Raw genomic sequence first — 27,127 nt, forward strand, 5'->3', positions numbered from 1 at the left:
AAGCAAGCAACAGAATAGGTCAACATACACTATGCAACTCCCATGGCTGGATCATCCGGTCTAGGGTCGAATCATCCGACACAGCACTTATTTAAGCACGAAAATCTCTCCAGAATTCCCAAGGCCGGATCATCCGGCCATGGGGTCGGATCATCCGACAGGCAACAGAAGTTTTCAGGCTTAGAGGCTGGATCATCCGACCCAGGACAGAGGGGAACAGCCAGGCAGACCGGATCATCCGGCCTGGGGCAGAGGAAAATTTGCTTGCAGGCCGTATCATCCGGCCTAGGGCCGGATCATCCATCCCAGATGAATTTAGAAGGTAATTTTCTCAAGAAAGAATTTCATCTCAAACTGAAGCACTTTGACAACCTGGATCAATCGACAGCATCCCCCTTTATAGTACGGTGGTCCTATACTCAAATTCAAAACGAAAATCTGAATTAAATCACCAGTGAACTCCACCACCATACATATTTGATTTGGGGACCTTCTTTTCATCTTTTTATCAATTCTTTTATTTTATTCCTGCACACAACTTCATCAAAGCATCATATCCCAAATTGTGATTGTCAAGAATCACCAAAATCAATTAGGGGCCAAGATGCACTTTCAGGATGGCGGCTGCGCCTCCTTCTTCTTCCCATCCTTCTCCGATTTCTTAAGCGCCATCTCTGGATCCGCTCGCCACGAGTTGCTCGGGGGCTGCGGGGAGAGGGGCGGGGATATTTGGGAGGATTGGGGTTCTTCAAGAGGATGATGGCGGAGCGCGGCTCTGTTTGGGGGATTTTGGTGGCTCTTGGCAAATTGCAGATTGGAAGCACAGTTTTTACTCTATGTTACCGCGGGATTAAATAACCAGCGGCTGGGTGCAGTTTTACTATTTTGAAGCTGAAGAGTCATTTCAAGGAATGTTTGGAAGTTGAGGGGTCATTTGATGGACTGTTTAGATAAAATATTCGATTAATCATTTTTTCAGGGTTAATTGTTCCGAAAAAAGGGGTTTTTCGAATTCCAGATCTAACTTCCATCATTTGTGCCATCACACTAGTTCTTTATCATATGGATATTTTTACACTGTATGCCACAATTTTTGGATCCTTATTTTCAAATTTGAGAGATTTGGATTCAAGGCTCGGGGGCTATGGGATATGTGGCATCGACTACTTATTTTTCCAAATTTATTTGAAAAAGTAAGTAAGGAAGATTCAAGACTAATGCGACCCTCAGCCTGATTCTCCGATTCAACCTAAGGCTCGGGAGCTACTCCATATGTAGTGCGATTTTTCAATCGCATACTATATCAAAAGTATAATTCGGGGCATGAGCATCTCATAGCTTCGATGCAGCCAAGTGAGTACTCGAAGAAGGACTTCAAGACGGAGCTTCAAAGAAGCTGAAGACTACTTCAAAAGGTACTCGATAAGCCTGCAGTACTCAGCTACGAAGAGCTCGGGGGCTTGTCAGACCCGGGGCCACGGGACTGTGTACACAACGTAGTTTAAACAGGTTTAAGAGATTAAGTCCGTCTTATCTCTTATTCATCCCGTTTAAGTAGGAGATAAAGTTAACCGATACAGAAGGAATCTACTCGAGATATGTTCTGGTACGATTCCTTGGCTAGTGTTGATTAGGATCCTTGTAACCCTGGCCTCCCGGATATATAAGGGGGGATAAGGACCCTCTCAAAACAAGATCATTAGATTATTCTACACCCAAGGCAATACAAACCACCATACAGGACGTAGGGTATTACGCACCTCGCGGCCCGAACCTGTCTAAGTTTTGTGTTCCCTGCACCTTCGAATTCCTAATCTCGGCGTCTCCTCACCTAAAACTTACCACCTTGAGCATATCCCTCGGTGGGCAGCCGGTAAAACACCGACAAGGTGAGTGTGTGAATGAGTGCTAGGATAGCCACTTAAGAAGTGTTTCACACTCTCGTGTAATATTGTTGTTCGTGTAATAAAATGTTGTTCAAAAGAGTTAGTCTCCCAATCTGCTTCTATAGTTTTCGACTACTTAGTGCATGGATTGTGATCTATCGAAGGTTGGCTTTGCCCCCGGATCACAATGGTCCAAGCTTCATCTGAAGGTTGGCTCTGCCACCCGGAAACAAAGCTTCATCTGTAGGTTGGCTCTGCCACCCGAGAGCTAGAAGGTCGGCCCTGCAGCCAAAAAGGACCAAAAGGCACTAAGTAATTAGAAATTATAAAGTTATCCACTGCAGAGTGAGTGGATGTTCCGGGTAATCAGAGCCACCTCATACAGACACCGGTCTGCCTAACAATCTAGTCCCACCTGACATGTGGATTCTTGCTGATCTGGTTGACCCTGTTGAACAGTCAAATTCTAACAATTGATTTGGTCAACGATGATATCAGCAAGATCACTGATGTCCGCACGTAGACCAATCCAGAACCAACACGTAGCCCATAACCTGCTGAGAGGTGTCCTCATGCTTCTGTTTTCTTCTAAAATTATGCTCTCCCCGTTCGTCAGTGTATGTTTTGGAGTTATTTGGATCTTATTTGCATCTCATTTAGAGTTTATTTGCAAGTAGATTATCATTATTTATTTGTATACGTATAATAGGATTTTGAAAGACTTGGACGACTTCGTCAACGGAAGATGAAGAAAAGAACTTTGCTCTAGGTTCACGTCCATCCTACTTTTGCATACACATGCAAAAGCTAGAATGCTATCACTTTGTTTTATGCACTTGACGATATGAACCAGCGTAGCCTTACTTGCAAGCTTTGTCATCCAATTCATGCAAACCTATGATGGTAATGGTACAACTGTTGAGAATTTCTCTAATGTAAGTTACTTATGCTTATTTGTCTTATACTGCCATTAGTACTTGGAGCTTTAGTATTTTGTACCTTTAATCGTATCGAGGAAAAAAAATAACCATGTGTACCAATTTAAGTTATTATATGGAACAAATTTCATGCATATCTAGAATAGAATTTTCGTTGATTCATTCATCCTGCAGCATAACCTTCTTGATCTTGGAGTCAAGTTTTGTTTCAACTTGTTACAAGCGAACATATTAAAGCAAGGCCTGATTTTATCTAGAAATTTTATTGTGATAATACAATTTTTTCTTTCAATACAAAGAAATAATAAATTATGCTTTAGTGATGGTAAAATTTGTAACAACATTCCTTTTCAATATCTTTTCAAGCGAATTACTTTTCAAGAGGGGGCAAAGATTTGAAAAGATCTGCTTATTTTTGAAAAATTTATGTTTACTTCTGGAATATTTTAGCGACATGTGGAACATTGTTTTCATTGAATGCATGCATTTTGTTTTATTTGTATAAACCTGCAAAACTGACCTCCACTACTAGTTTTTCATTAAAAAATGAAATTATTCGAAAATATTAAATTTGGACCTTTTAAATTGGTTGTTATTATTTGTTGTTCTAAAAGCTAGAACAAACCGTCTAAAAAATAATACAAATTAATTTTATATCGGTTCATCTGTTCATTGGTCAGAAAGAATCCAAAATCTCACGTGTGGGCAAATGAAAGTCCAAAAGCCTAAAAACGCGCGTGTGATCTGGAAACAAACAGATGAGGGGGTGGTCGTTCGCCAGTATTTCTGGAAACAAAGTTGCATCCGGAAACAAACATTTTTTATCAAGGTGGAATAATTTTATTGTGAATCAGGAACAATTTTTCCACATTCATAATGAAATTGTGCCTTCTTTTAGAAAAATGTTCTACATCTGAAATCGTTCAAATATATTTCAGTATAATTTTTGTCGATGTTTTACCAGCAAGTCTACCTAGGTATATTCTCGAGATCAGGAACTCGAGAAGCAACACAAAATTTAGACAAGTTCAGGCCACGATGTGTGTAATACCTTACATCCTGTATGATGGTTTTTATTGCCTTGGATTGGTTATCGGTGTGATGATTGTTTAGAGTGGATCCCTGCCCGCCCTTATATAGTCTGGGGGACAAGGTTACATAGAATCCTAACCCGATACTAGCTTAGGAGTCGTACCCAAGTACTACTCGGGTAGTTTCATTCTGTACCGATTACTCCTACTCGTATCCGAGTACAACAGACATAAGGTATGGAACATGCCCCATCCCTTATTACATAATACTCTATGCTATGTGCGCAGTTCCATAGCCCCAGATCTGACAAGCCTCCGAGCTCTTCATAGCCGAGTACTGCAGTCTTCTGAGTATTTCTGAAGTCATCCTCGAGTTCTTGTGAAACTTCATCTCGGAGGTGTCTTCCGAGTACTTTCTTGGTTGCTTCGAGGCTGTGAGGTGTTCATGTCCCGAATAGTTTTAAGTCTTCCTTTATATGGGGTGCGATGAAAATCGCACTCCATATGGAGTAGCCCCCGAACCTTAGATTGAATCGAAAAATCAAACTGAGGGTCAAAGTAGTCTTGAATCTTTTTCCCTTATCTTCTAAAGAATTTAAAAAATAAGCCATCAATAACATATCCCGCAGCCTTCGAGCCTTGAATCCAAATTCCAAAAAATTTGAAAAAAAACGGATCCAAATGAACGTGGCATATGTTATATATTTGTGATGATGGTAAAAATAGGAAAAATTGGAACGAAATTTGAATAACCCCTTTTTTGGGATAAAATATCGGAAAAATGGTTAATTGAATAACTTTCAAAAAATTATCCTAAGTTACCTCTCAAAACAAATTATCACTTATTTAATGGCTAGATAAGATCTTTGGGTTAAAAATTTGTAAAACCCCTTATTTCGGAATAAAACCTCTGAAATAATAGTTAAACAATTATCTGTCTGAGATAAATCCTCAAAAGCCTCTTAAATCGGGTTCTTTTTCGAGTCTTCCGAATAGTTTTGCAGCGTCTAGCCCCCGAGTTTATGAGCCAGCGGAACCGTTAGAGATGCGTCGAGTAGTAATCCGCCCAGCCCCCAAGTCTGGGAGCCAGCAAAACTGCTAGAGATTCTCCGAGTGATCTAGCAGGTTCTCTCTGAAGCACAATCGTTCAAAGTACTTTTAGTACCGACAATCGTAGGATTTAGTCATAACACGAGATGCTTGGATTAATTTACTCCGAGTGCAGTATCTCTAAAAGTAATCAATAACTTGGCGTTCGATAGATAGCTCCTTGATAGGGCTCTTCAAGTGAATCAGGATTTACCCGTTCCACACGGTACTCTAGTTTGCTTAGAGTTGTAGGTGTTCCACACGGTACTCTAGTTTGCTTAGAGTTGCAAGCTCGATGACCTCTTTGACTTTTTCGTAGCTACCATGCTCTTAGTTCTGGTGAACCATATAGGCTAGTACTCGAAGTAGTCGGAAGTATGAGCTTGGAGACCCCTTCATTAGTTTGACTCTCGAAGTTACTATACGTGGTAAGACTAGTACTTGGAGCTATCAATGGGGTAGTCGCAATTCTCTAGTAATTATGGGTTTGGTGACCCCTTCCGTATTACAAGTGTCTCGCCTATACTGTCTGAAGTGAGACTAGTATTATACTGTCTGAAGTGAGACTAGTATTCAGAACTTTTACTGGAATCTTGTACCGATCTCATGGGCTGTTGAAGCATCCGAGTACCAAGTAACATTTGAGTGAACCTTCCTAGCGTAGATGTCACATAATTCATCATGGATTTGTGATTGTAATCAAGTAGTTTCTTGCTCTTGATGTCGTCGAGGGTGAGTTCCTGCCAAGCAACCTCAGAAGTCACGACCTCTCGATCTGGTCCATGGGGACCTCGAGCGATGGTCACGCGACCTGACTGTCTGGCAGGTGGGTTCCCTCCAGCCAGCCCCGATTAACGTGGCCTCTAGGTCTGGTCCGAGAGGACCTCGAGCGATGGCCATGCTACTTGGCTCTCTAGAGTCAAGCTGGGGTAGTCGGGGTCGGCAACAGTGCGTCGGTGTTGCAGCGTGAGCTGAGGTTGAGACAAGTAGTCCAGGTCGCCGCTACAACGTGTCGTCGCTGTGGCGCGAGTTGGAAACGAGCCGAGTAGTCGAGGCCGTCGCTATAGCGTGTCCATGTTGCGGCGCTAGCTGAAGTCGAGCCGAGTAGTCGAGGTTGGCGGCAGCATCGACATTGCGGTGCGAGCTGAAGTCGAGCCATTTAGTCGAGGACGTTGCTATAGTGTGTTCATGTTGCGGCGCGAGTTGAAATCGAGCCAAATAGTTGAGGTCGGCAGCAGCACGTCGATGTTGCGGCGCAGGCCAAAGTCGAGCCATGTAGTCGAGGTCGGCGGCAGTGCGTCGATGTTGTGGTGCGAGCTAAAGTCGAGCCGAGTTTGTCGAAGTGGTCGTAGCTTGACCCTTGCCCGTAGCTTCCATCATCGTTTTTGCTTGTTTGAGGCTTGCATCACCTTATGCACGAGATGCATGTATGCATGGGCACTTACATGCATGTATATAGATCTTTATTTGTCCTTTTGTCAGCTTTTTAATTTGGTCCTCCGGCCGGTCCTTGAAGCAAGTGCCGAGCTCTCCATGCAGATCGATCACGCGCGCAGGCCCTTCATCAAGATGCTGCCATCTACCTTGATCGGAGCATGTAGTAGCCGGCCGCAGGTAGTAGCCGTCAGCAGGTATAAGCCGGCCGATCCTAGCAAATCGAATCCGTAGCCACGCGCCTGATCGGAGGGGATCCATGTCGCGGGGATCGGAAAGAGAGAAAAAAAATTTGTGATTCACCGCATAAAAAACTAGATTGATCTAGTACTAATATTTGGAACGTCTCACCCGATTAATGATTACTGCCATCGAGTTCGCCGTGGATCTTCGATGAACTCCCCTACTTAGTGCGCTAGCTGTCAGTATTTTACCGGCGAGCCTATCTAGGTATATCCTAAGATAATAGACTTGCAGGCAGGTGTCATCGAGATCAGAAACTCAAAAGTGCTAGGTTTAGACAGGTTCGGCCAAGATGTGCGTAATACCCTATGTCTTATATGGTGGTTTGTATTTCTTTAGATTGGTTATCGGTGTGATGATTGTTTAGAGAGGATCCCTGCCCGCCCTTATATAGTCTGGGGGAACAGGGTTACAGGAACCTAGCGCGGTACTATCTTACGAGTCCTACTAGAGTACTAGCCGGGTAGTTTTCTTCTATACCGACTAGTCATAATCGTATCCGAGTACAAAGGTATGTGAATTTCTTATTTCAGAATATTCTATACTACATGCGCAGTTCCGTAATCCCGGGCCTAATAGTTTTGTTTTAAAGATCTTTATCAATTAAGAAACTCGTCAGTGCAATCGAATTTCGATTTGGATGTTTGGTTTAGAAGATATTCTTTTTTTTACGTGGAACTTTTTGTTTCTCTTGAAACACATGCAATGTCATATATGGTTCTGCAGCTATGCGAAATTAGGGGGTGTTTGGTTCAAGGACTGAACTTTAGTCATTGAATATTTAGCTACTAATTAGAAGTATTAAATATATATTTGTTGCAAGATTAATTACGCAGACGGAGGCTAATTTGCGAGATGAATCTATTAAGCATAATTAGTTTATGATTTGACAAATATGGCGATAGAGTAAATATGTGCTAATGATAAATTAATTAGACTTAATAGATTCATCTCGCGAATTAGCGTCCATTAATTTTATAATTACCTCATATTTAATTTTTGTAATCAGTATTAAAAATTCGATGCGATTAGAAAAACTTACATATCACCAAACACCCGTTAGACGGAAAAATATGCGCCCAAAACCCGAGACGATTGCTGCAACAGACCTTATGTGACTAGTTTGCACGCAGTCGCGCAAGCTACCTGGAACAGCGCCCGTGGTCGTCGGCCTGTAGTTGAACGACTAGACGGACTGCATCAACCCCACTGCACCTCGCCCCATCCGCTGGACCTGTCTGACACCGACGCGCGCTGTTGCATAATTAATCGCCCACGGCCTCGGCGTCCGCGGAGCGTTGGACGCTCTTCCCCTTTCTCTGTTCGCATCATCTATCTGATATCCTGGCCTACGAGGAATAGTTGGATCAATCACAGGCGCTCCTCTGTTCGTCCTCTGCTGCGTCCCTTCGGCTGCTGGTGCTGCCAATCCAAGGAAAGACAAACGAAGTGAGTACTCAAGTGCTGCTTTTACAATTCTAGTGCTGTTCCACATATATCTTACAAAATCATCTACACTCTGCATTAAGTCCGGGCAAAGTCAAATACATCTATCTCTTCTCTCTATTCTCATCTTATCTCTAGCAGAATATAGTTCAGACCACGGGCAGCCGATTTCAGTAGCTTGATTCTTGCATGTTCTGCGTGCCTCTTTGCAGTCACCATGCCGGAGCCCGGGCAGGCGCCCAGGGTCGCCGACGCCGGGCCCTGGGTCCGCCCATGCTCTGCCACCAGGACGATGAAATTTCCTAGAGCAAAATAGCAGATCATACTGTCACTGTCAGGCTGTTGAAGCATCCAGTCAACATTTTGCTTCAAAAGAAACCTTCTGCATTATTGGGATGCTGTCTATTCAACTCTGTGCTACCACTCTACCAGATATTTTTGGGACACCCTTGTGGTGCTCATGAGTCTTCACTTAGTGATCCTTGATGCTAGAAAGGTACTATTCTACAAATAACTTGCCCTGTGGTCTTCCATACTTCCACAAATTTCTGTAGAATAAGCCGACAGATTGGACTGGTGATCATAGGGCTTATTCTGTTTCTTTTCCCTTCTTTCTTGTCCTGCATATAGACTCACGTGCCTGGAAGAAATTTATATCATGGACTTTCAGGTTTGTTATAAGGATATTGCTCTTTGCATGACGGACAAATTGGCTGTGTAGACAATTCTATTTGATTTTCGTATAAATCCTTCTTTGAGGACTTCTAGTGAGGGAGAGAGAAATACCGATATTTCACATGGTGCATCCTTGATCCTTTCTATTTATGCTGTTTGACGGCTTGTTTCAAATTTTTTTCGCTGCATCCTCATTGTTTTTGCTCCTAATTGTGGTGTCGCTTCTGCAGTGCTGCCTTCCTGTTTTTGTACACGGTGGAGATTTCACAAAGAAGGGAATTCTGTGGCCTGTGATTCTCTCCGGGAAAATCAGATATGCCATATAGGTTCTCCTCAGAGGACTGCGAAGCTTATTGATGATTATCTTAAGTACAAAACGGTGACCATGCAATACTTTAACAAGTTGATGGCCCTTGTTTTCATGCTTGGCTTCTATTTTTCCCGCACCACCGTTGCTCAGACTTCCACTGTTGTTGTTCCGTCGAATCGCCCAGACTCTTGGGTCATTTCCAAAATGATGCAAAGTAAAATATACATGGACAAAAGCAACACTTATATTCTTCCTGTTCTCTACAACAGTGGAATGTCGTATGAAGCTTATTTTGGCTTCTATACCATGGATGGTGATTCATTTATTCTCGTTGTAGCGTTTTCGGTTTCGGGGCCCCAAGATCCTGTAATCTGGTCTGCTAACCCTGACAATCCTGTAAGCCAGGTCGCCGTCTTGAGCTTCACCACGGAAGGGGATTTGCTCCTCCAAGATGGTGGCAGGTTCATCTGGTCCGCAGCCACGAAGAACATGTCAGTCGCAGGCATGAGTCTTGATCTTTCAGGAAACCTTGTGCTTTTTGATCGGAATAAATCCTCAGTCTGGCAGTCTTTTGACCACCCAACAAATACTTTGGTCATGGGGCAGTCACTTTGTAGGGGAATGAATCTTACTGCGAAGCCATCGGAAACAAAATGGTCATCTTCCAGGTTTTATCTTTTTGCAGAGTGGAATGGGCTGCGCCACTCTTTCAGTCCGGCAGCATACACACAGCTATTCCAAACTACAGCGACAACAACTTCTAGCCCATCAACATGCTACACGTTTGTCAATGGAAGCCTGGGGTTCCCAGATAAGATCTTCTCATTACCGTCAGCAAGTTCATTGCAGTTCTTGAGGTTAGAATCTGACGGGCATTTGAGACTTTATGAGATGCAAGGGCCTAACTCACCCCGGATGTTGTTGGATGTATTAAGCACAGTCCTTGCCTTCTGCGATTACCCGTTGGCCTGTGGGGATTACGGTGTCTGCAATAGTGGGCAATGTTCTTGTCCTAGTTTGAGCACTTTTATGTTCCGAAATGAAAGGCTTCCAGGTGCTGGATGCATGCCCTTGTCAAGCATCTCCTGCAAACATGCTCAGAACAATAAGTTGATACCACTCAACAACATTTCTTACTTTAGCTACAGTTTGTTTTTAAAACTAGCTGTTCCAGGTTATTCAGAAAATGACTGCAAGCAATCTTGTTTAACGAATTGCTCTTGCAAAGTAGTGATTTTTAATTCTGGTATAGGTGCTGGATCCTGCTTATTGTTATCAGAGCAGATGCTAATTTTGTTTGCAGAGGATTCATCAAATCTCTTCTCAGCATTTGTTAAGATACAGGATAACCTCCCAGAAAAAAGGAGGGCGATTATTATTGTCTGCTCCACAGTTGCTGGTTTTTCTCTAGTATCAATATTAGTTTGTGCTGTCATATGGAATAAGTGCAAGAAAGACAAGGAACCTTTCTTTGATGGCATACCTGGGACACCAAAGCGTTTCTCCTTTGATGAGTTGAAGGTGGCTACCTGGAACTTCACTATAAAGCTGGGACATGGTGGTTTCGGATCGGTCTTCAAAGGCATGATAGGGAAGGAAACCATTGCTGTCAAACGCTTGGAGGGTGTTGAACAAGGAACAGAAGAGTTCTTGGCAGAGGTCAAGACGATTGGTAGAATGCATCACCTTAACCTTGTTAGGTTAGTAGGATTTTGTGCTGAGAAGTCACATAAGCTTCTTGTCTATGAGTACTTGTCAAATGGCTCACTGGATAAATGGATTTTCCACACAAATCCAGTTTTCACTCTTTCTTGGAGAACTAGACGTAGCATCATCATTGCAATTGCTAGGGGTTTGTCTTACCTCCATGAAGAATGCAAGGAAAAGATTGCACATTTAGACATCAAGCCACAAAATATTCTCCTGGATGATAAATTCAATGCAAAACTCTCAGATTTCGGTCTTTCAAAGATGATAAACAGGGACCAGAGCAAAGTAATGACCAGAATGCGAGGCACGCGTGGTTATCTAGCACCTGAATGGCTGGGCTCAAAAATCACTGAGAAGGCTGACATCTACAGCTTTGGAATTGTGATGATCGAAATCATTTGTGGTCGGGAAAATTTGGATGAATCAGAGCCCGAGGAGAGCATACACTTGATAAGCCTGCTTCAAGAGAAAGCAAGGTCCGGTGAGCTGTCTGATTTGGTGGACAGTAGCAGCAATGACATGAAATCCCATATGGAGGAGGTCATGCAAACAATGAAGCTTGCAATGTGGTGCTTGCAGGTTGATAGTAGCAGAAGGCCTTTGATGTCCACTGTCGCCAAGGTGTTGGAAGGTGTGAGGAGCTTGGATGACACACCTGACTGCACTTTTCTCCCAAGTTTTGCATCAAGCAACATCGGTATAGTGGGATCATGTTCTTCCTATGTGCCTGGCGAGTCACATTTATCAGGACCTAGGTGATATCTGATAAAGTGTCTGTTCACCTTTGGTTTGGTTGCTATTTTTCATTTTAACATATGTCTTATTGTACCGGATAAAGAAATTGTGGATCAGATCATATGGATGTGGCATACTGTTCTCTCTCGCATGCCCATAATACTGTCAAATGCCATAAAAACTAGTGAGATTGATGGATTAATTTTATTGATTGTTGCCGTTGATGGAAACACATAGTACTTGACACAAGTTCCATGTGTGTGTCTATTGTTCACGTTTCAGAAACAAGGCATTTAGTTTTAGGTTTTGACAAGTACACATCCTTACACCTGTATCTCAATACTAGCATTTTGCCAGCATCGAATTACATACATACTCTGTAGAGAGTAGTGACTAGTGGGCAAATTCACCATGTGTGATCGTCGTGGTTTCACAAAGACGCTCGGTACCTAAACGTGTTTTCGCAGTCAGGCCATGGAAAGGGCCGCTGCCGAAACGGCGGGAGCCGGCGCCGATTAGGCTCTCGCTGCGTTCATGCCACCTTCGTCGAGGTGCTCGGGGCGATCCAGAGTGCCTTGCGAGAGCCATCACCTGTCTTCGCGGCGTGTTGAACGGGATTTTCAAAATCGAGTTTCTATCACTGATCGCCCGAGCCAATAACTGCTGGTCGAATGGGCTAGGGAGTACGGACGCTGCTAGTGGGGGTATAGGAGTAATCGAAAGTCAAAAATTCATCCGTGCAACTAAGAAAACTCAGATGGCGAAAAAATTTTCGTTCGTATGTCACCCCACTCCGAAACTGTCGTCCCGCAAATACCGCACCCCCTCCGATCATCATCCCACCACTGGTTAAAATCGGCCGTCTAATATAGTTCAACATCCCCGTCCGATCTCTCAGCCTCCCCCCACCGGATCTACCCTACCACACGCCGCGCCCTCGCACACAAGCATTCTTCTCCGCGCCTCTCGTCGCACCCTCCCCCGCGCAGCCGCCGCCATCCTCGCCACCTCGGGTCGACTCCGCCGTGCTACCTCAAGAGGCCGCAGCTGCGCCGCGTCGGGGCGATGGAGGCGTGTCACACCCGTACTCCAAGGCCGCACAGCCCAACCCTTCCAGAGTGCTTACACTTTCATCGTCGCTTCATGTAAAAAGGTCAATCTAAAGGTACTATAGCTGGAGGATAAAGTCTTATAAGTTCGCTCCAACTTTGCTCAACTAGCAAGGTGGTACTAAACATGTGCACATAGCACTCATGGACCACTACTGGATGTAACACCCTAAGGTAATTTCCTCAAATTTTAATTAATTTATTCGGGCTTAAATAAATTTCTCAGGCTTTTCTTTAATTTTTGTCGCATTTAAAGTAACTTTATAATGTAAGTAATTAAAATTTACTATAAGTCAACTTGCTTGTGCATTCATGCCGGTGCATGGTTTTATTGGTGTGGCTTTGAATTCAAAGGTTATTTGAATTCAAATGAGTTTGTTGGAATGTTTGAGTATAGGAAAGGAAAAAGGAAAAGAAGTAAAAGCTCTTGGGCCGGCTCCTCTCTCACGGCCCATCTCTTTTCCCCTTCCCTTCTCTCTCCCCTTTCCATCCCGGGCCTTCCCTTCCTTCCCGCATGGGCCAAGCCCGAGCTCTCTCCTCTCTCCCTCCCCTTCTCTCGCGTGGGCCGCGCCCCGGCCCACCTTTCCCTCTCAGCCCGAGCCAGCGCCCTCACCGCTCTTTCCCCCTTCTCTCGCTGGCGAGCTGGACCCACGCGTCAGCTCCCTCCTCCTCCCTCTCTCCCTTCCCTTTCCTCTGTTTTGCCCCGGCGCCCAACTAACCCCGAACCCGCCGGCGATTTTTCCCCTCTGGACCGCACGCCGAGGCCCGACGTCCGCCCTTAAGTGGCCCTGCGACCCCACCTACCCGTGCACTAACCCCACCGCCGCCTCCAACCCTACGCCTCTCCACCGACCCCGGATTGGAGCCGCCGCCGCCCGAGCCTCTGCGCCACCGCGGCACCACCCCGACGCCTCGATCCCCGGCCCCTCCCACTGCCGTTGCAGTACCCCGGAGTGGTAAGAAGCGCGCCGTGCCCCTTTTTTCCTCCCCAACTCCCTCTGTCCGTGCGCGTTCCACGTGCCGCCGTGCCCCGAGCCGCCCTCACCGCGGGGAGCACCGCCCCGAGCTCCAATCTGCCGCGCCGGTGGCCCAGATGAGTTGCACGTGCCGCCAGCATCCTCTACGGGTTGGTCTCGTCCCAAGTGGAGCCCGGGTGGCCGAGATCGGCCTACGCCGGCGAAGCGCCGCCGCGGGAAGGAGCTCCGGTGACCCCCTCCGCCGTCCTGTGCGCCGTTCGTCCGTAGCCGTGCGATCCCGGGATGGGTGGGCAAGATTAGATCGAGGGTAGTTTAGATCCGAACCGTAAGATCGAGATCCAATGGATCTAAAGCGTGCGTACCGGTTCGGGGTAAGGATGAATCGGAGCCGTCAGATCTGGATTAGGTGGTCTAGATTAGATCCGTTTAAGTATAGGCCAGGAGCGTCGGATTTGGATCGGACGGTCGAGAGTCACGCGTACCCCTTCGCTTAGTGAATCTAATCTCAGCCGCGCGATCAAGATCCGAGGGCCCAGAACAGATCTTACCGCTTCAGTCACGTCTTTTTGCTAAAGAGCCCTCGGGTTTTAGGGAAATCAACCCGCCGTCCAACCCTAGCTCAAAAATAATTACAAACAGGCCCTTTTCTTCCCTCTTAACCCCTGAGCTTTCTGGAATTTGAACCCGCAGTCCATGTGTGGTGTTTTCACGCGCTAGCCCCTGTGTCTAGCCTTTAATTAGGTTTTAGTCCTCGGTTTTTTGTGCAGAAGCCCCTGGAAGTTAGGTTTTTCTTACAAATAGGTCCCTGGATCTTGTTTTAAGCGTAGTTTTCGCGTTTTAGCTCCGTTTTAAGCGTTCTTTATATGCACGCGATCGTTGTAACGCGTAGATTTGTTCTAGGCTAGTTTCATGTGCTGTTCTGTTGTATTGGTGTACTGTTTTCTTATAGTTTGTTCCTGCTATGCATGTGTGTATGTGTGGGCTATGTTTGATGATCGTGAGTAGACGCGGAACCTTTGGAGCAGTACCAGGAGCAGCCGTCTTCCGAGCAGTGTGAGCAGCAGCCGGGAGAGTACGAGGAAGGCAAGTATAACATGAATCTCCTATCACTTTTAAATACAATTTCATACTGCATTTTAATACTGTATACCTATAAGGACTTTCCTAGCCACTTTATATCATATATATATATATCCTTTGGGTTGCATTTTGGTTAGTTGTGCTAGGTTGCTGCGCTATAACAAATCTCGGTCCTTTTTAATTAATTTGATTAATGGTCTTATGCAACTTAATTCTGGAGCCGACCCTCTGTGCTGTGTGCTTGAGTGGTTTGTGCATCCTTAAAAGATGTTTTGATAGAAACATGGTTTAGGGGGCCAGCACGGTGCTTAGTGCTTGGTTGGCCACTCTCCATAAGGACCGGTTCATAGAGCGACAACCTGGGACAACCGCGCAACCACAAGACTGGAATGGGACGGTCTTGACTTACTAATTAGGTCGTGTTGGTTCGGGAGTAACTTACCTGAGTGGGCAAGAGGGGTGGTAAGCTTCAATGGTCCCTGCTCCTCCGGCTTGGTCTGTGCTGTGTGTCTTGTACCCCCGGAGGTGGGCCCCATCGTCGCTGATCCAGAATCCTTAGCGGTTACACCTTACCAACGTGACTCTTTGTAACGGTCTCGTAGTGTGCTTGCTAGCCATCTCACCCAAGGAAGTGTGATGAACAACTAGCGTAGCTCACGACTTGTGGGTAAAGTTGTGCAACCTCTCGAGAGTGTAAAACTGATATATCAGCTGTGCTCACAGTCATGAGCGGCCCAGATCCTCCGTCTGATTAGTGGGGTTATCAACCTTTGACGAGGGCGATTCCCCGGGTGGTTTTGGTTGGATGGTTCTCAGTAGTTCTTAATTAATATTGATTAATTCCTATGCAATTTGGGTTATGGTAACTCATCCACTTGTAGTAATTAGCTTTAATAAAATTTGCCAAGATTAAAAGCTAATGCAGTTGAGTCAGCTAACCTTAGAGCCTCATACTCGTGTTATACTTGTTGAGTACTAGTTTGTACTCACACTTGCCTCTCTACTCTTCTGTTCTACTTTGGATATCTTCGACTGCTGCTCAGTGCCCGGCAACGTGGAGGACTACGTCAGCGGCTTCGACGACTTCTAGGCGTTTGTCTCCCAGTCGACGTCCCTGTGGCGCCCAGCTCTTCATGTATCTCTTTTACGCTTCCGCAACTCTTGAACCGATTCTTGATTCGGTTGTAATAAAAATAATTCATTTTATTAATTCATTTACGTTTTATATTAATGTTATTCGTGACATGTGTTGTGATATCCTGATGATCTGTTGTATATATGCGTGACTTGATCCTGGCGCATATATGATTGCTCGATTTATGTTCTTATAAATCGGGTGTGACACTGGATCATATCCAAATTAGGCCGGGTGTCACGTACACCCCCCTCAAAGGATCTGACGCCCTCGTTGGTGCAACCCTATGGCCATAGGTCCAGTGCCGGCACCATATGCCATTTGCCCGCACACTAACCTGTATCCAGGAACCTCCCCTCTTAGCGCACGACCCCGCACACAGCCCGCACACCCGTACGCGCAACCGCGAGGGTCGGCTCTAATACCATTGTCACACCCCATCCTTCAACGCGGCACAACCCAACCCTTTCGAGGGGCAGGTCCACATACACATAGCACCCTGCTTACAGTTTCGTTCTCACTTCGTGTAAAAAGGTCAATCCGAAGATACTATAGCTGAAGGATAAAAAGTTAGAAGTTGGCTCCACCTCCATCCTTGCTCAACTAGAAATGTGGTACTAAACATGTGCACGCAGCACTGATGGGCCACTACTGGGCCACATCCAAATTGGCTGGGTGCCATATAATTTGTTACACCCATCCTCCAAAGCTGCACAGTCCAGCCCTTCCGAGGGGCGGGCCCGCATACACATAGCACCCTGCTTATACTTTTGTCCTCGCTTCATGTAAAAAGATCAAACCGAAGGTGCTATAGCTAGAGGACAAAAACTTATAAGGTGGCTCCACCTTTGCTCAACTAGCAAAGTGGTACTAAATATATGCACGCAGCACTCATAGACCACTACTGGACCATATCCAAATTGGGCCGGGTGTCACATGCACCCCCTCAAAGGACCCGACGCTCTCGTCAGTGCAACCCTATAGCCATAGGTTCAGTGCCGGCACCATATGCCATTTGCCCGCACACTGACCAGGAACCTCCCCTCTTAGCACACTACCGCACACACCCCGCACACCCGTACGCGCAACCGCGTGGATCGGCTCTGATAACATTTATCACACCCCATCCTCCAACGTCGCACAACCCAGCCCTTTCGAGGGGCAGCTCCGCATACACATAGCACCTTGCTTACACTTTCATCCTCACTTTGTGTAAAAAGGTCAACCCGAAAGTACTATGGCTGAAGGACAAATATTTAGAAGTTGGCTCCACCTCCACCCTTGCTCAACTAGAAAGGTGGTTCTAAACATGTGCATGCAGCAGTCATAGGCCACTACTGGGCCACATCCAAATAGGATCGGATGTCACATAAGTTGTCAGACCCCGTCACACAGTACTCATAGGCCACTACTGGACCACATCCAAATTGGGCTGGGTGTCACATACGCACTCCTCAAAGAACTCGACGTCCTCGTTGGTCCAATTCTATGACCATGCATCCAGTACCAGCGCCAAATGCTATATACCCGTACACTAATCTTACCTAGAAACTTTCCCCATTAGCACACGGCTGCACACACCCCTCTTAGCCCTTTCAAGGGGTAGGTCCGCATACATATAACACCCTGCTTATACTTTTATTCTCACTTCGTGTAAAAAAGTTATCCGAAGATACTATAGCTGAAGAACAAATATTTATAAATTGTGTCTACCTTTATCTTTGCTCAACTAGCAATGTAGTACATGCACACGCAGTACTCACCGGCCCACATGCAAGTGAGCCGGGTGTCACAAGGCGTCCCCCCCAGACCAGCACGCCTCCTCCAGGGCCCTCCGCCGGTGGACGTTGCTTGCAGCCCAGCGCACCCAAATCCGGCGACCTCCAGTCACACTGATCAATATCTCCGCCTCGGCCGGACGCCGCAGCCCCTCGAACCCAGAACCGCCAGGCGGTGACGGCGGAGACAGCCGCCAGGCTGAGGAGCGCCGCGCGCCGGCCGTCGTCCGCTCGGTCCTTGCGGGCGAGCTGCACCCGCTTCGGGCTCTCCCCTGCTACGCCGTGTCCGACTCCAGCCTCCCCGACGAGCGCGGGTCGCCGGCTCTCCGCTGCTCCGCCGTCGACGCGCTGTGCCCTCATGCCGCACTCCCCCGCGCTTTGCCGCCGACGCGCGGCGCCGGCGGCCTCACCCACGCTTGTCGACCTCCCCACGACGCCCCACCGCCTCCCCTCGCTGTCGCCCCCGCCGTGTCCGATTCAGGCCTCCCCCGATAAGCACGGGTCGCCGGCTCTCCGCTGCTCCGCCGTTGACGCGCCGTGCCCTCGCGCCACCGTCCTCCGCGCTTTGACGCCGCCGCGCGGCGCCGGCGGCCTCATCCACACTCGCTGACCTCCCCACGATGCCCCACCGCGACTACCGCCGCGGATCCCGACTCCCGCAGCCCCGTCGCGCTGCTGCCGTCCCCGACGCGCGAGCCGCGACTCCTGCTGCCCCACTTTTAAATTTTCCGTCCCTACCTCAGGGGCTCATATGCGCAGGGGAACACAGGCGATTCAGGGTGTGTTTGTTTCCTGGGATCTAAAGTTTAGAGGGGTCACATCAAAGAGAATCTTGTTATTTAGAAGTATTAAATAAAGTCTAATTACAAAACTAATTGCAGAACCCTAGGACTAATTCGGGAGACGAATCTAATGAGGTATATTAGTCCATGATTAGCGGATAATTACTGTAGCATCACTGTGGCAAATTATGGATTAATTAGGCTTATTAAATTTGTCTCGCGAATTAGCACCCATCTGTACAAAAAGTTTTGTAATTAGATTTTATTTAATACTTTTAAATGATAAAGATTCTGTTTGATGTGATGGGTCTAAAATTTAGAGGGTAGGAAACGAACGGGGCCTCAGCACCCCAACTGGAAGAGGAACTGCGATCAAGGTTACTCCGCCATTTGTTTTTTCTATCGTGTTCTATAATGGTGGATCCTTGGCTAACCCTCTTCCTGATTCCTCTTCCTGATTGCCCCTGTGATCCTGCTGTAGCTGTTGACGCCGCTGTTCAACCTGCTGCCGCGCGGTGACCCTGTGCCACCGGACTTTGTCACGACGTCGCCTCCCCAGTCCGACTCCCTCCTTCCTTCCCAGCCTCTTAGCCGCTGGTAAGTACCAAAATGGAACCCCCTAGACTCTATCGGACATCAGTGTTGCTGAGATGTTCTAAGACAGCAAATTTAGAAAAGTATGCGACTTTATATGTGTGATGCTTTTTTTCTTCTGAATGTGCTGTTCGAGTCATGGAATCTAAAATACTCTCATGATAGAATAATTTCCTAGCAGTCAGCATAAGTGGTTCAGAAAAAACCCCCTCCAGTTTCAGTTACTTATTGTACAATTAGCAATTGATGATTACTCAATTAGCAAACAAACTGTTGGAAAATAATGCCATATTTGTGGATTCAAAATTCAAACTTGGGTGCTCTTCTGCTTATTTCCTTCCTTTTGGTTATACTCTGGTCCATGTGGAGGAGAATGTTCTTGCACCATCTCCTCGTTCTAATTACTTGGTGAGAAACTGCATGCAAATCGTCAGATGCCAATGACATTATACTCTGGTTTGTTGCAATTGGGTTAAATCGGCGAGTTTTTAATTTTTTTCTTTATAATTCGGTGGAGAGTTTTTCTAATGCGAAGCTATTGATAAAATTCGGTGATATCTATGGGTACGTGACTAAGCCTGTTGAGACCCGGGTTTGATGTAGTGCTGTAATTGTTTGCAGTTCTATATACCCCTTTTCCATCTAAATTTAACTCGACTATCTTCACACAAAGTTCACTCAAAATTCTACATCATGTCTGCATGCAGACCTCTGTTTATGGTGAGAACAGACATTGTGTTCATTTCTTTTCCATGTCTATCCCATATTATACTTTATTATGGATTGTCATTTAGCCAGTTTAAGCCATTCATTTTTTCGTCGTGCTTACAGGTTGTTTACAAGCATAAAATTGTGCTATTTGGTGTTTTTTACGACAGTAATATGGAAGTGAGGTCAATAAAATTAATTTGTATGTAACTCTCGTTGTTGGTGTGGGTGATATGATTACATGGGTAATATTTTTCTTAAGATCTTGTTCAAGGGAACTGGGAACATAAATTCCAGAAAATTATGAGTTATGGATCACTTGGATAGTGCTAAATTCTTACAGCTCATAATTCAGAAAGCGATGCAAAATAAATTGATAGTTAGAACATCTTCTGAATTACAATGGTCTCTACATGTTTGATTTGGACCATTTCAAGGTGGTGCTGAACTTCATTTAGTACTGCAAGCTACATATTCTCTCTTAGTATCACTTTGTCCTCTAATTGTGTTGTTGTTGTTTTTTTGCTTCCATAGCACTCTTATTCATTGTAATAACTTAATATATCATTTGGGATAATCAGACCTTACTCTGTGATGTTCTTTGTCCTTGTCTTTTGACAAAGTTGTCTGGTCGGTGGACCTGATCAGTTTAATTGGTGATGGAATAGTCATTCCTTTTTAGTGTACAATAGCTATTGTAGCATGATTTTCGTACCACATCTATTTTTCGTATGTTTTGGCAGGAATTGTTCCATTCCTTAGCAATGTTCCACACCTGAGGCAGTTGTCACACTGAATGAACCCAATGAAACTCGGGTTCCAACATCAACATCCCTATACCAGCTAAGTGTTCCTTTACCTCATCTTCTAGCTGCAGGAATAAATAAACTCATCTGAATTATAGTTGTTATCACTAGACTGAGAGAACTATATGCTATGTTCTAACATAATTATCTATATCTTAAGCTTAATAGTTAATACCACACTCAGCACCCGTTTGGATATCAAAGTATCCAACATGTCTGAATATTGCAGTTATTAGGGGCTGTTTGGATGGAGCCTGGCAGGCAGTGTGTGCCCAGGCATCGATATCCACCCTAGGCCGACAACACCGTGCATCTAGATCTTAAAAGCCATTATTTTGCAGGCCAAACATTATGATTGTGTCATACAGTGCTTCTGCATATTAGCATGGTTGTTGAAATAATTATCTGTTTTGGGGATAAAGAAGTTATTCAATGATGCCAGATTTGCCTTACATCTTTACACAAGAATTCTGATATTTATGGTTAGTTAGCACTCTTGCTAGGTGGAGTTCTTTCAATATATGCAGTCTGACCTCTCAACTCTCATTGTATATTTGAACAGCTTTTCGTAGGTATAAACAGGTAGTCACACAATTCTCAGCACTTTGATTCACAATTACAAATTGTGTTGGTTCAAGAAGTCAAATAGTTCTGTACCATTTAGCTCTCTGCTTCCATTTTTTTACTGCAGAATATTGGAAAGGAGAAGAAGAAAGATATCAGGAAGGATAGTGCTGATCCAGCAAGGCAGCAACCACACTAAACTATTGAAGGTCTGCTTCTCTTACTTTAATTTTTGATGCTCATTGCAGTGAGTCATTAGTAAATATTACTAATTGTTATACTACAGATATTTTGTGTCCTTTAAGTTCGAATTCAAATTGTTTGACCTTTTTTTAGTTTTCAAATTCAGTGGAAGGATGAAATTTGGACACTTGGCCGCTACCGCATTTTGCATGTTTCCGTGAGTTGTTTGGTAGCTCAAGCACCATGCTGTTAAGGCTAATCTGCTCCAATTATTGCATCGTATGTTACTTTATGAATACTCCAGTGTTCCAAGCAAACTGCCCTTAGAATTTAGGTACAGTCAGAAATAAGTATTAGAATACACCATCATGTTCCAGTGTTCCAAGCCCATTTTTTACTTTATGTGCAGTCAGAAATAAGTATTACCCTACCATCTGAGTCAATGGGTCCATTCTATTTGTTATTCTTGTGAATGTTATGCAATCAGAGTTACATGTTGGAATTTGGTTGTCTTATTCTCTCATGATTCATGATCCATGCGTTATTCTGAACACCATCCAATTATCTACCCATACCACGTTCATTTCCTGAAAGCTCTTTCCAGACTACAGAGTCTAATATTTGAAGTAGCAGCTACGACCAAATTCTCAATGTGGCACAGGTGAAGCTTCGGGTCAGCAGATTGCTTGGAAGAAGCATACCTAATTCAACTCTTCTGGCCGAGGTGAAGTCTCCAAAACCAACCCCTGAAACATTTAGTCCATATTTATTTGATGCATATTTGAGCGTACAGGAGGTAAAAAAAACATAAATTCCTTTGGCATGTTAAGATTAGGCTGTTATTTCCAGCGATCTTCACTTCAGAGCGTGAGGGGAAACTCAGCCTGTTCTTTGATCAAGATATGCTAGATTATAGTTTTCAATCAACCTTGCAATTCGGTTTAATCATCACAAGATATTGTATTAGCAGGTAGTTTACCTAACACACAAATGCGACCTCCTCATTATCTTTGACCGTGCAGGAATACACATCAGTCAGACTAGGGTGACCACTTCATCGAGGCATATTGAGTTAGCTCGTTTCATGCGTCAAGATTCCTTAAGCCGAGATACTTTATTTGAGCAAAATAGCTTTTTTTTCTCATACAACAAGGGTGAACGGTTATATTGCTGCTGATGCTCTAGCTAATAATGTAATGAACATTTAATTAAGAGTTAATTCCATTGAATTATATTATTATATTATTAGTCAGTCAAGCATGTTAGAGATATTTTATAATAAATATAAATGTACATGAAGTTAGATATATTTTCAGATGAACTATATATATACCTATATTGAGTAAAATTTTTAATACACAAACAATTTTGCAATGGTAATGAAATGATGCTTTGGCTATCTTATTGCAAAAAAGAAATAAAAAATTGGATGCCCATGCGTTGTAAAATATTCTCTTAGCCGCATCATAGGTGAGGATATAAAATAGATATTATTGTACATTTATTTGCATATTTAGTTGGACTTGGATACGATGATGTACCTACGGGTTCAATGGATCTCAATATATTTGGTGCGACAATGTTATATTCAATAGTTATTAATATTATTTGGTAGATTTGGATCTTTTACGCTGGATCTTTTACCTCGTAGCAACACACGGGCATGGATCTAGTGTTAAAAAAATTAAAAGGATATATCAAATTTTTAGCGCCTCTAGCCTCCTCCCCCGCGAGTTTAACGCAGAATATACACGATGGTAGCGCAAATAGATGTAAATACCTCATAAGTCATGAGATTGCCACGGATAAAAACAATAAAATAGGAGCAGCACGACACGCATTTGCTTCTCATACAGCGGTGAGAGGCTCACTCAATGAACATGTTGCCTTGTTTTTCTTTTATAAACCTTGTCTATCACCCTTCAAAAGGAATTCTTCTCTATTCTGCACGGTGCGAGATGTCAAAATCCATCTCTATTCTCTAGGTGGTGTTTAACCTCCAATTCCACCGAGGATACCTCCGAAGTGGTAGATTGTAGGTGGGGTGTCGCCGAGATCAGGAACTCGAAGGTGCAAGAAATATAAAATTTAGACAGATTCAGGCTGCCGAGAGCGTAATACTCTACATCCTGTGTGGTGGTTTGTATTGCCCTGAGTGTTGGATGTGTTTCGAGGGGATCCATACCCACCCTTATATAGTCTGAATGGACAGAATTACATGAAAATCCTATCCTAGCCAGATACGAGCTTATGAGTCCTACCCGAATAGTACTCGGGTAATTTTTTTTCCGACTAGTCCTACTATGGTAACCCCTACTATGGTACGAGTAGTTACAACTGATGTAGGGCATGGGCCATGTCCCATCTTTAACTTAGAATATGTATGCCATGTGCACAGTCCCGTGGCCCCAGGTCTGATAAGCCTCCGAGCCCTTCGTATTCGAGTACCGCAAGCTTCCGAGTACATCTGAAGGCGTCTTCGAGTTCTTAGCTTCCGAGTACATCTGAAGGCGTCTTCGAGTTCTTCTGAACACCGTCTTGAAGGTGTCTTCCGAATACTTTCTTGGCTGCATCGAGGCTGTGATATGCTCATTCCCCAAGAACTTATTGTCGCAAATTAGATGATGAATTTCCAGCCCCGAGAACTTGTTCTCAAGCCTGGTATCTCTGCGACGTATGCATCCATGATATTCTTGTTGATATCCCACTCATTGTTGAATTGTTGGACTACCAGCAAGGAGTCACTGTAGACAAGTAGTCGCTTGATGCCCAGAGAGACTGCCAGGCGTACCCGTGCAGTAGTGCCTCGTACTTGGCTTCGTTGTTTGAGACCTCAGATAGTATCCGGAATACATATTTGAGTTGTTCTCCTGTTGGACTGATGAAGAGTACTCCGGCGCCACCACCTCCGAGCTTAAGTGAACCATCAAAGTACATCACCCAATGCTCTGGTAGGTTGGCTGGAGCTTCCATTTGGTTTTCTCGCCATTCTGCCATGAAATCGACTAGTGCTTGCGACTTAATGGCGGTGCGAGGCTTGAAGTTGAGAGTAAGAGCCCCCAGTTCCACTGCCCACTTGGAGATACGTCTAGTGGCATCCTGATTGTGGAGTATATCCGCCAATGGGAAATCAATGAAAACTGAGATCTTGTATTCGTGGAAGTAGTGGTGAAGCTTCCTAGAGGTGATAAGTATAGTGTAGAGTAGTTTCTGAATTGATGGGTAATGAATTGATGGGTAACGAACCTTGGATTCAGAAAGGATTTCGCTGACAAAGTAGATTAGCCGCTGCACACTGAAGGCATGGCCTTCCTCTTGGCGTTCCACCACTATTGCCGTGCTGATGATGTGAGTAGTCGCGGCAATGTAGAGTAGCAGGTTCTCGCCTGGTTATGGAGCTGTGAAGATGGGGTGCGACTGCAGATGATGCTTGAGGTCTTCCAGCGCCTGCTCCGCCTCCTCGGTCTAATGGAACTTGTCCTGTCGCTTTAGCAACTTGAAGAAAGGTAATCCCCATTCTCCAAGTCGCGAGATTAATCTGTTCAGGCCCGCCATACAGCCTGTGAGCTTCTGGACATCCTTGATCATCCGTGGAGCCCCCATGTCTGTGATGGCGGTGATCTTCGGGTTTGCTTCAATTCCTCGATGACTGACGATGAAACCGAGTAGTTTCCCTTGCGGTATGCCGAAGACGCACTTGGTCGGGGTAAGGTTCTACCAAAACTTGCTCAGGCTGCAGATGTTTTCTTCAAGGTCAGAGATGAACTCGTCGTGGGTTCTAATCTTGATGACCATGTCATCCATGTGGGCTTCCACATTACGGTGTTGCTGGTCAGCGAAGCATAACTGGATAGCCTGCTGATAGGTGGCTCCTGCGTTCTTCAGCCCAAAGGACATGGTTGTGTAGGCGTATGCACCGAACAGGGTGATGAACACCGTCTTGATCTGATCTTCTTCCTTGAGGGCAATCTGATGGTAGCCTGAGTAGCAATCAAGGAAAGAGAGCAAGACGCAGCCATCCATGGAGTTAATGACTTGGTCGATGCATGGGAGCGCGAAGGGGTCCTTCGGGCAGTGTCTGTTGAGATCTGTGTAATCCACACACATACTCCATTCATTATTATTCTTTTTTAAAACTAATACAGGGTTAGCTAGCCACTCTAGGTGGTAGACTTCTTTAATAAAACTAGCCGCAAGTAGTTTTGCTAACTCCTTGATGGCCTCCCTCTTGTCTGGAGCAAAGCGTTATAGTCGTTGCTTCTTCGGAGTGGCTTGGGGACGACTTTTACACAGTGCTCAATCAGCTCCTTGGGCATGCCTGGCGTATTCGCTGGTTTCCATGTGAATATGCCATGGTCGGCTTTATGAAAACTGATGAGCGCGCTTTCCTATTTGTCACTCAGGCCGCCTCTGATCAAAGCTGTCTTGGATGGATCGCCTTCTCGTAGGTGGATGGTCTTGATGCCGATGTCACTGGGGTTGGGTTTTACCCTAGACTGGCTAGGACTCTGATTAGAGACCTCCATCTCTGTGTCAGCGAGCTTCTGTGCGGCCGCGAAGACTTCTGCCGAAGGTTCTATCACGCGTGATGTTGAGGCGTACTCGATCGCCTCTTGGTCGCAGTCATGCGAATTCTTCAAGTCGCCGCGGAGTGTGAGTACCCCTATCTTGCCTGGCATCTTGAGTAGCAAGTAGACGTAGTGAGATATGGCCATGAACTTGGCTAGAGCCGATCTGCCGAGGATGGTGTGGTATGACGATTCAAAGTCAACCACCTCGAACTTGACGTACTCCGTGCGGTAGTTGTCTTTGGTACCAAAGGTAACTGGCAGGACCACCGAATTGAGTGGTGTAGCTGCATTCACTGGGACGATACCGTAGAATGGAGCCTTACTGGGGGTGAGCATCTTGGTGATGTCCAGCCCCATCTTCTTCAGTGTACTCTCAAAGAGTAGGTTGAGGCCGCTCCTGCCGTCGATGAGTACTTGGGTCAATTGTGAGTCTATCACGATGGGATCTAGGACGAGCGGGAATCTTCCCGGCTCGGAGAAGCTGGTCCACTGATCCTCTCTGGAGAAGGAGATTGGGACCTCACTGTATCTTAGAGGTTTCTATATGACTGGCTCGATAGAAAGGATCTCGCATATGGTCAACTTCTGCGCACGCTTCAAGGGGAAGCCGCTGTCTCCGCTGAAGATGACGTTGACAACGTTCTTTGGATCTTGGAAATCTTTGGCCCCGGACTTGTCGCCCTCGATGTCGTCCTCCTGATCCTTCCGCTTGCCGTCTTGATTAGGTAGTGTAGCGTTGAGTGACTTGCGGAGGCTGACGTACTATAAGAGAGAATGCTTGGACTTCGGGTGCATCGGACATTGCTTGTGCAGGACTTTCTCAAACTAAATTTGGTTGTTCCCCGACTTCTTGCCTTGCGGATCGCGCTCAACAACCGCGACTTTGTGGTCTGGCTTGCATTTTCGGGGGTTTCCCGAGTTGTTCCGCTGGCCTTTGTCGGAGTGGTTGTTGTGGTTGCCTGCTTGTTGTTGTTGCGCTTGGGAAAATGTTTGTTCTCCTCATCCTCCTGGTCGGCCCACCGTGCCATCATGCCGCGGAGTTCCACGGTAGTAGTCAGGTGGTTGCATCCGAAGTCGTGGTAGGTGTGCTTCGAGAAAAAGCCATTCTGGAAGCAGCGGATGACATCCTCATCGGTGATGTTGGCGATGGTGGCTCGTATCTCAAAGAAACACCGGGTGTAGGACCTTAGGGTCTCGTTCATCTCCTGCTTAACCTGGGACAAGTCATGATGTGTACCTACTCGGATCATAGATCCCTGGAAGTTGTCGATGAAGGCCCTCTTGAGATCCTCCCAGGGGTTGGTGGAGTTCGGCTTGAGGCTCTCGAGCCAAGTGAGAGGCAC

General features: G+C 45.5%; 3 protein-coding genes and 1 long non-coding RNA gene across 18 annotated transcripts; 2 read left to right on the forward strand and 2 right to left on the reverse strand.

Annotated features, from left to right (window-relative positions):
* Positions 1-7,779: 7,779 nt before the first annotated feature.
* LOC112893343 lies at positions 7,780-8,422 on the reverse strand. The gene is made up of 2 exons (XM_025960619.1): positions 8,223-8,422; positions 7,780-8,043 (listed from the first exon to the last, which is right to left on the reverse strand). The coding sequence occupies exons 1-2, from the start codon at positions 8,416-8,418 to the stop codon at positions 7,808-7,810; spliced, it is 432 nt and encodes a 143-aa protein (XP_025816404.1). The 5' UTR covers positions 8,419-8,422; the 3' UTR covers positions 7,780-7,807.
* LOC112893341 (G-type lectin S-receptor-like serine/threonine-protein kinase SD2-5) lies at positions 7,910-11,704 on the forward strand. Of its 5 annotated transcripts, none has more exons than XM_025960616.1 (3): positions 8,422-8,563; positions 8,698-8,867; positions 8,973-11,704. In XM_025960616.1, exon 3 carries the CDS (start codon positions 9,128-9,130, stop codon positions 11,519-11,521), a length of 2,394 nt encoding a protein of 797 aa, XP_025816401.1. In that variant the 5' UTR covers positions 8,422-8,563; positions 8,698-8,867; positions 8,973-9,127; the 3' UTR covers positions 11,522-11,704. The 5 variants fall into 5 exon arrangements, with proteins under 5 accessions (XP_025816400.1, XP_025816401.1, XP_025816399.1 ...); XM_025960614.1 differs by having other exon boundaries at positions 8,698-8,737; XM_025960617.1 differs by having other exon boundaries at positions 8,738-8,867.
* A 7,018-nt stretch (positions 11,705-18,722) lies between these two features.
* LOC112896030 lies at positions 18,723-22,520 on the forward strand. Of its 11 annotated transcripts, none has more exons than XR_003229321.1 (6): positions 18,723-18,735; positions 18,840-18,955; positions 19,574-21,048; positions 21,158-21,239; positions 21,875-21,937; positions 22,236-22,520. It is a non-coding gene; the product is annotated as an uncharacterized LOC112896030 (long non-coding RNA). The 11 variants fall into 11 exon arrangements; XR_003229323.1 differs by lacking the exon at positions 18,723-18,735 and having other exon boundaries at positions 18,748-18,955; positions 19,574-19,672; positions 19,784-21,048; XR_003229319.1 differs by having other exon boundaries at positions 18,840-21,048.
* Positions 22,521-25,601: 3,081 nt separating this feature from the next.
* Positions 25,602-26,141, reverse strand: LOC112892573. Its single transcript, XM_025959710.1, has one exon. The coding sequence runs from the start codon at positions 26,139-26,141 to the stop codon at positions 25,602-25,604; it is 540 nt and encodes a 179-aa protein (XP_025815495.1).
* Positions 26,142-27,127: the final 986 nt, after the last annotated feature.

Source organism: Panicum hallii, chromosome 5 (genome assembly GCF_002211085.1).
Source record: "Panicum hallii strain FIL2 chromosome 5, PHallii_v3.1, whole genome shotgun sequence".
NCBI lineage: Eukaryota > Viridiplantae > Streptophyta > Magnoliopsida > Poales > Poaceae > Panicum > Panicum hallii.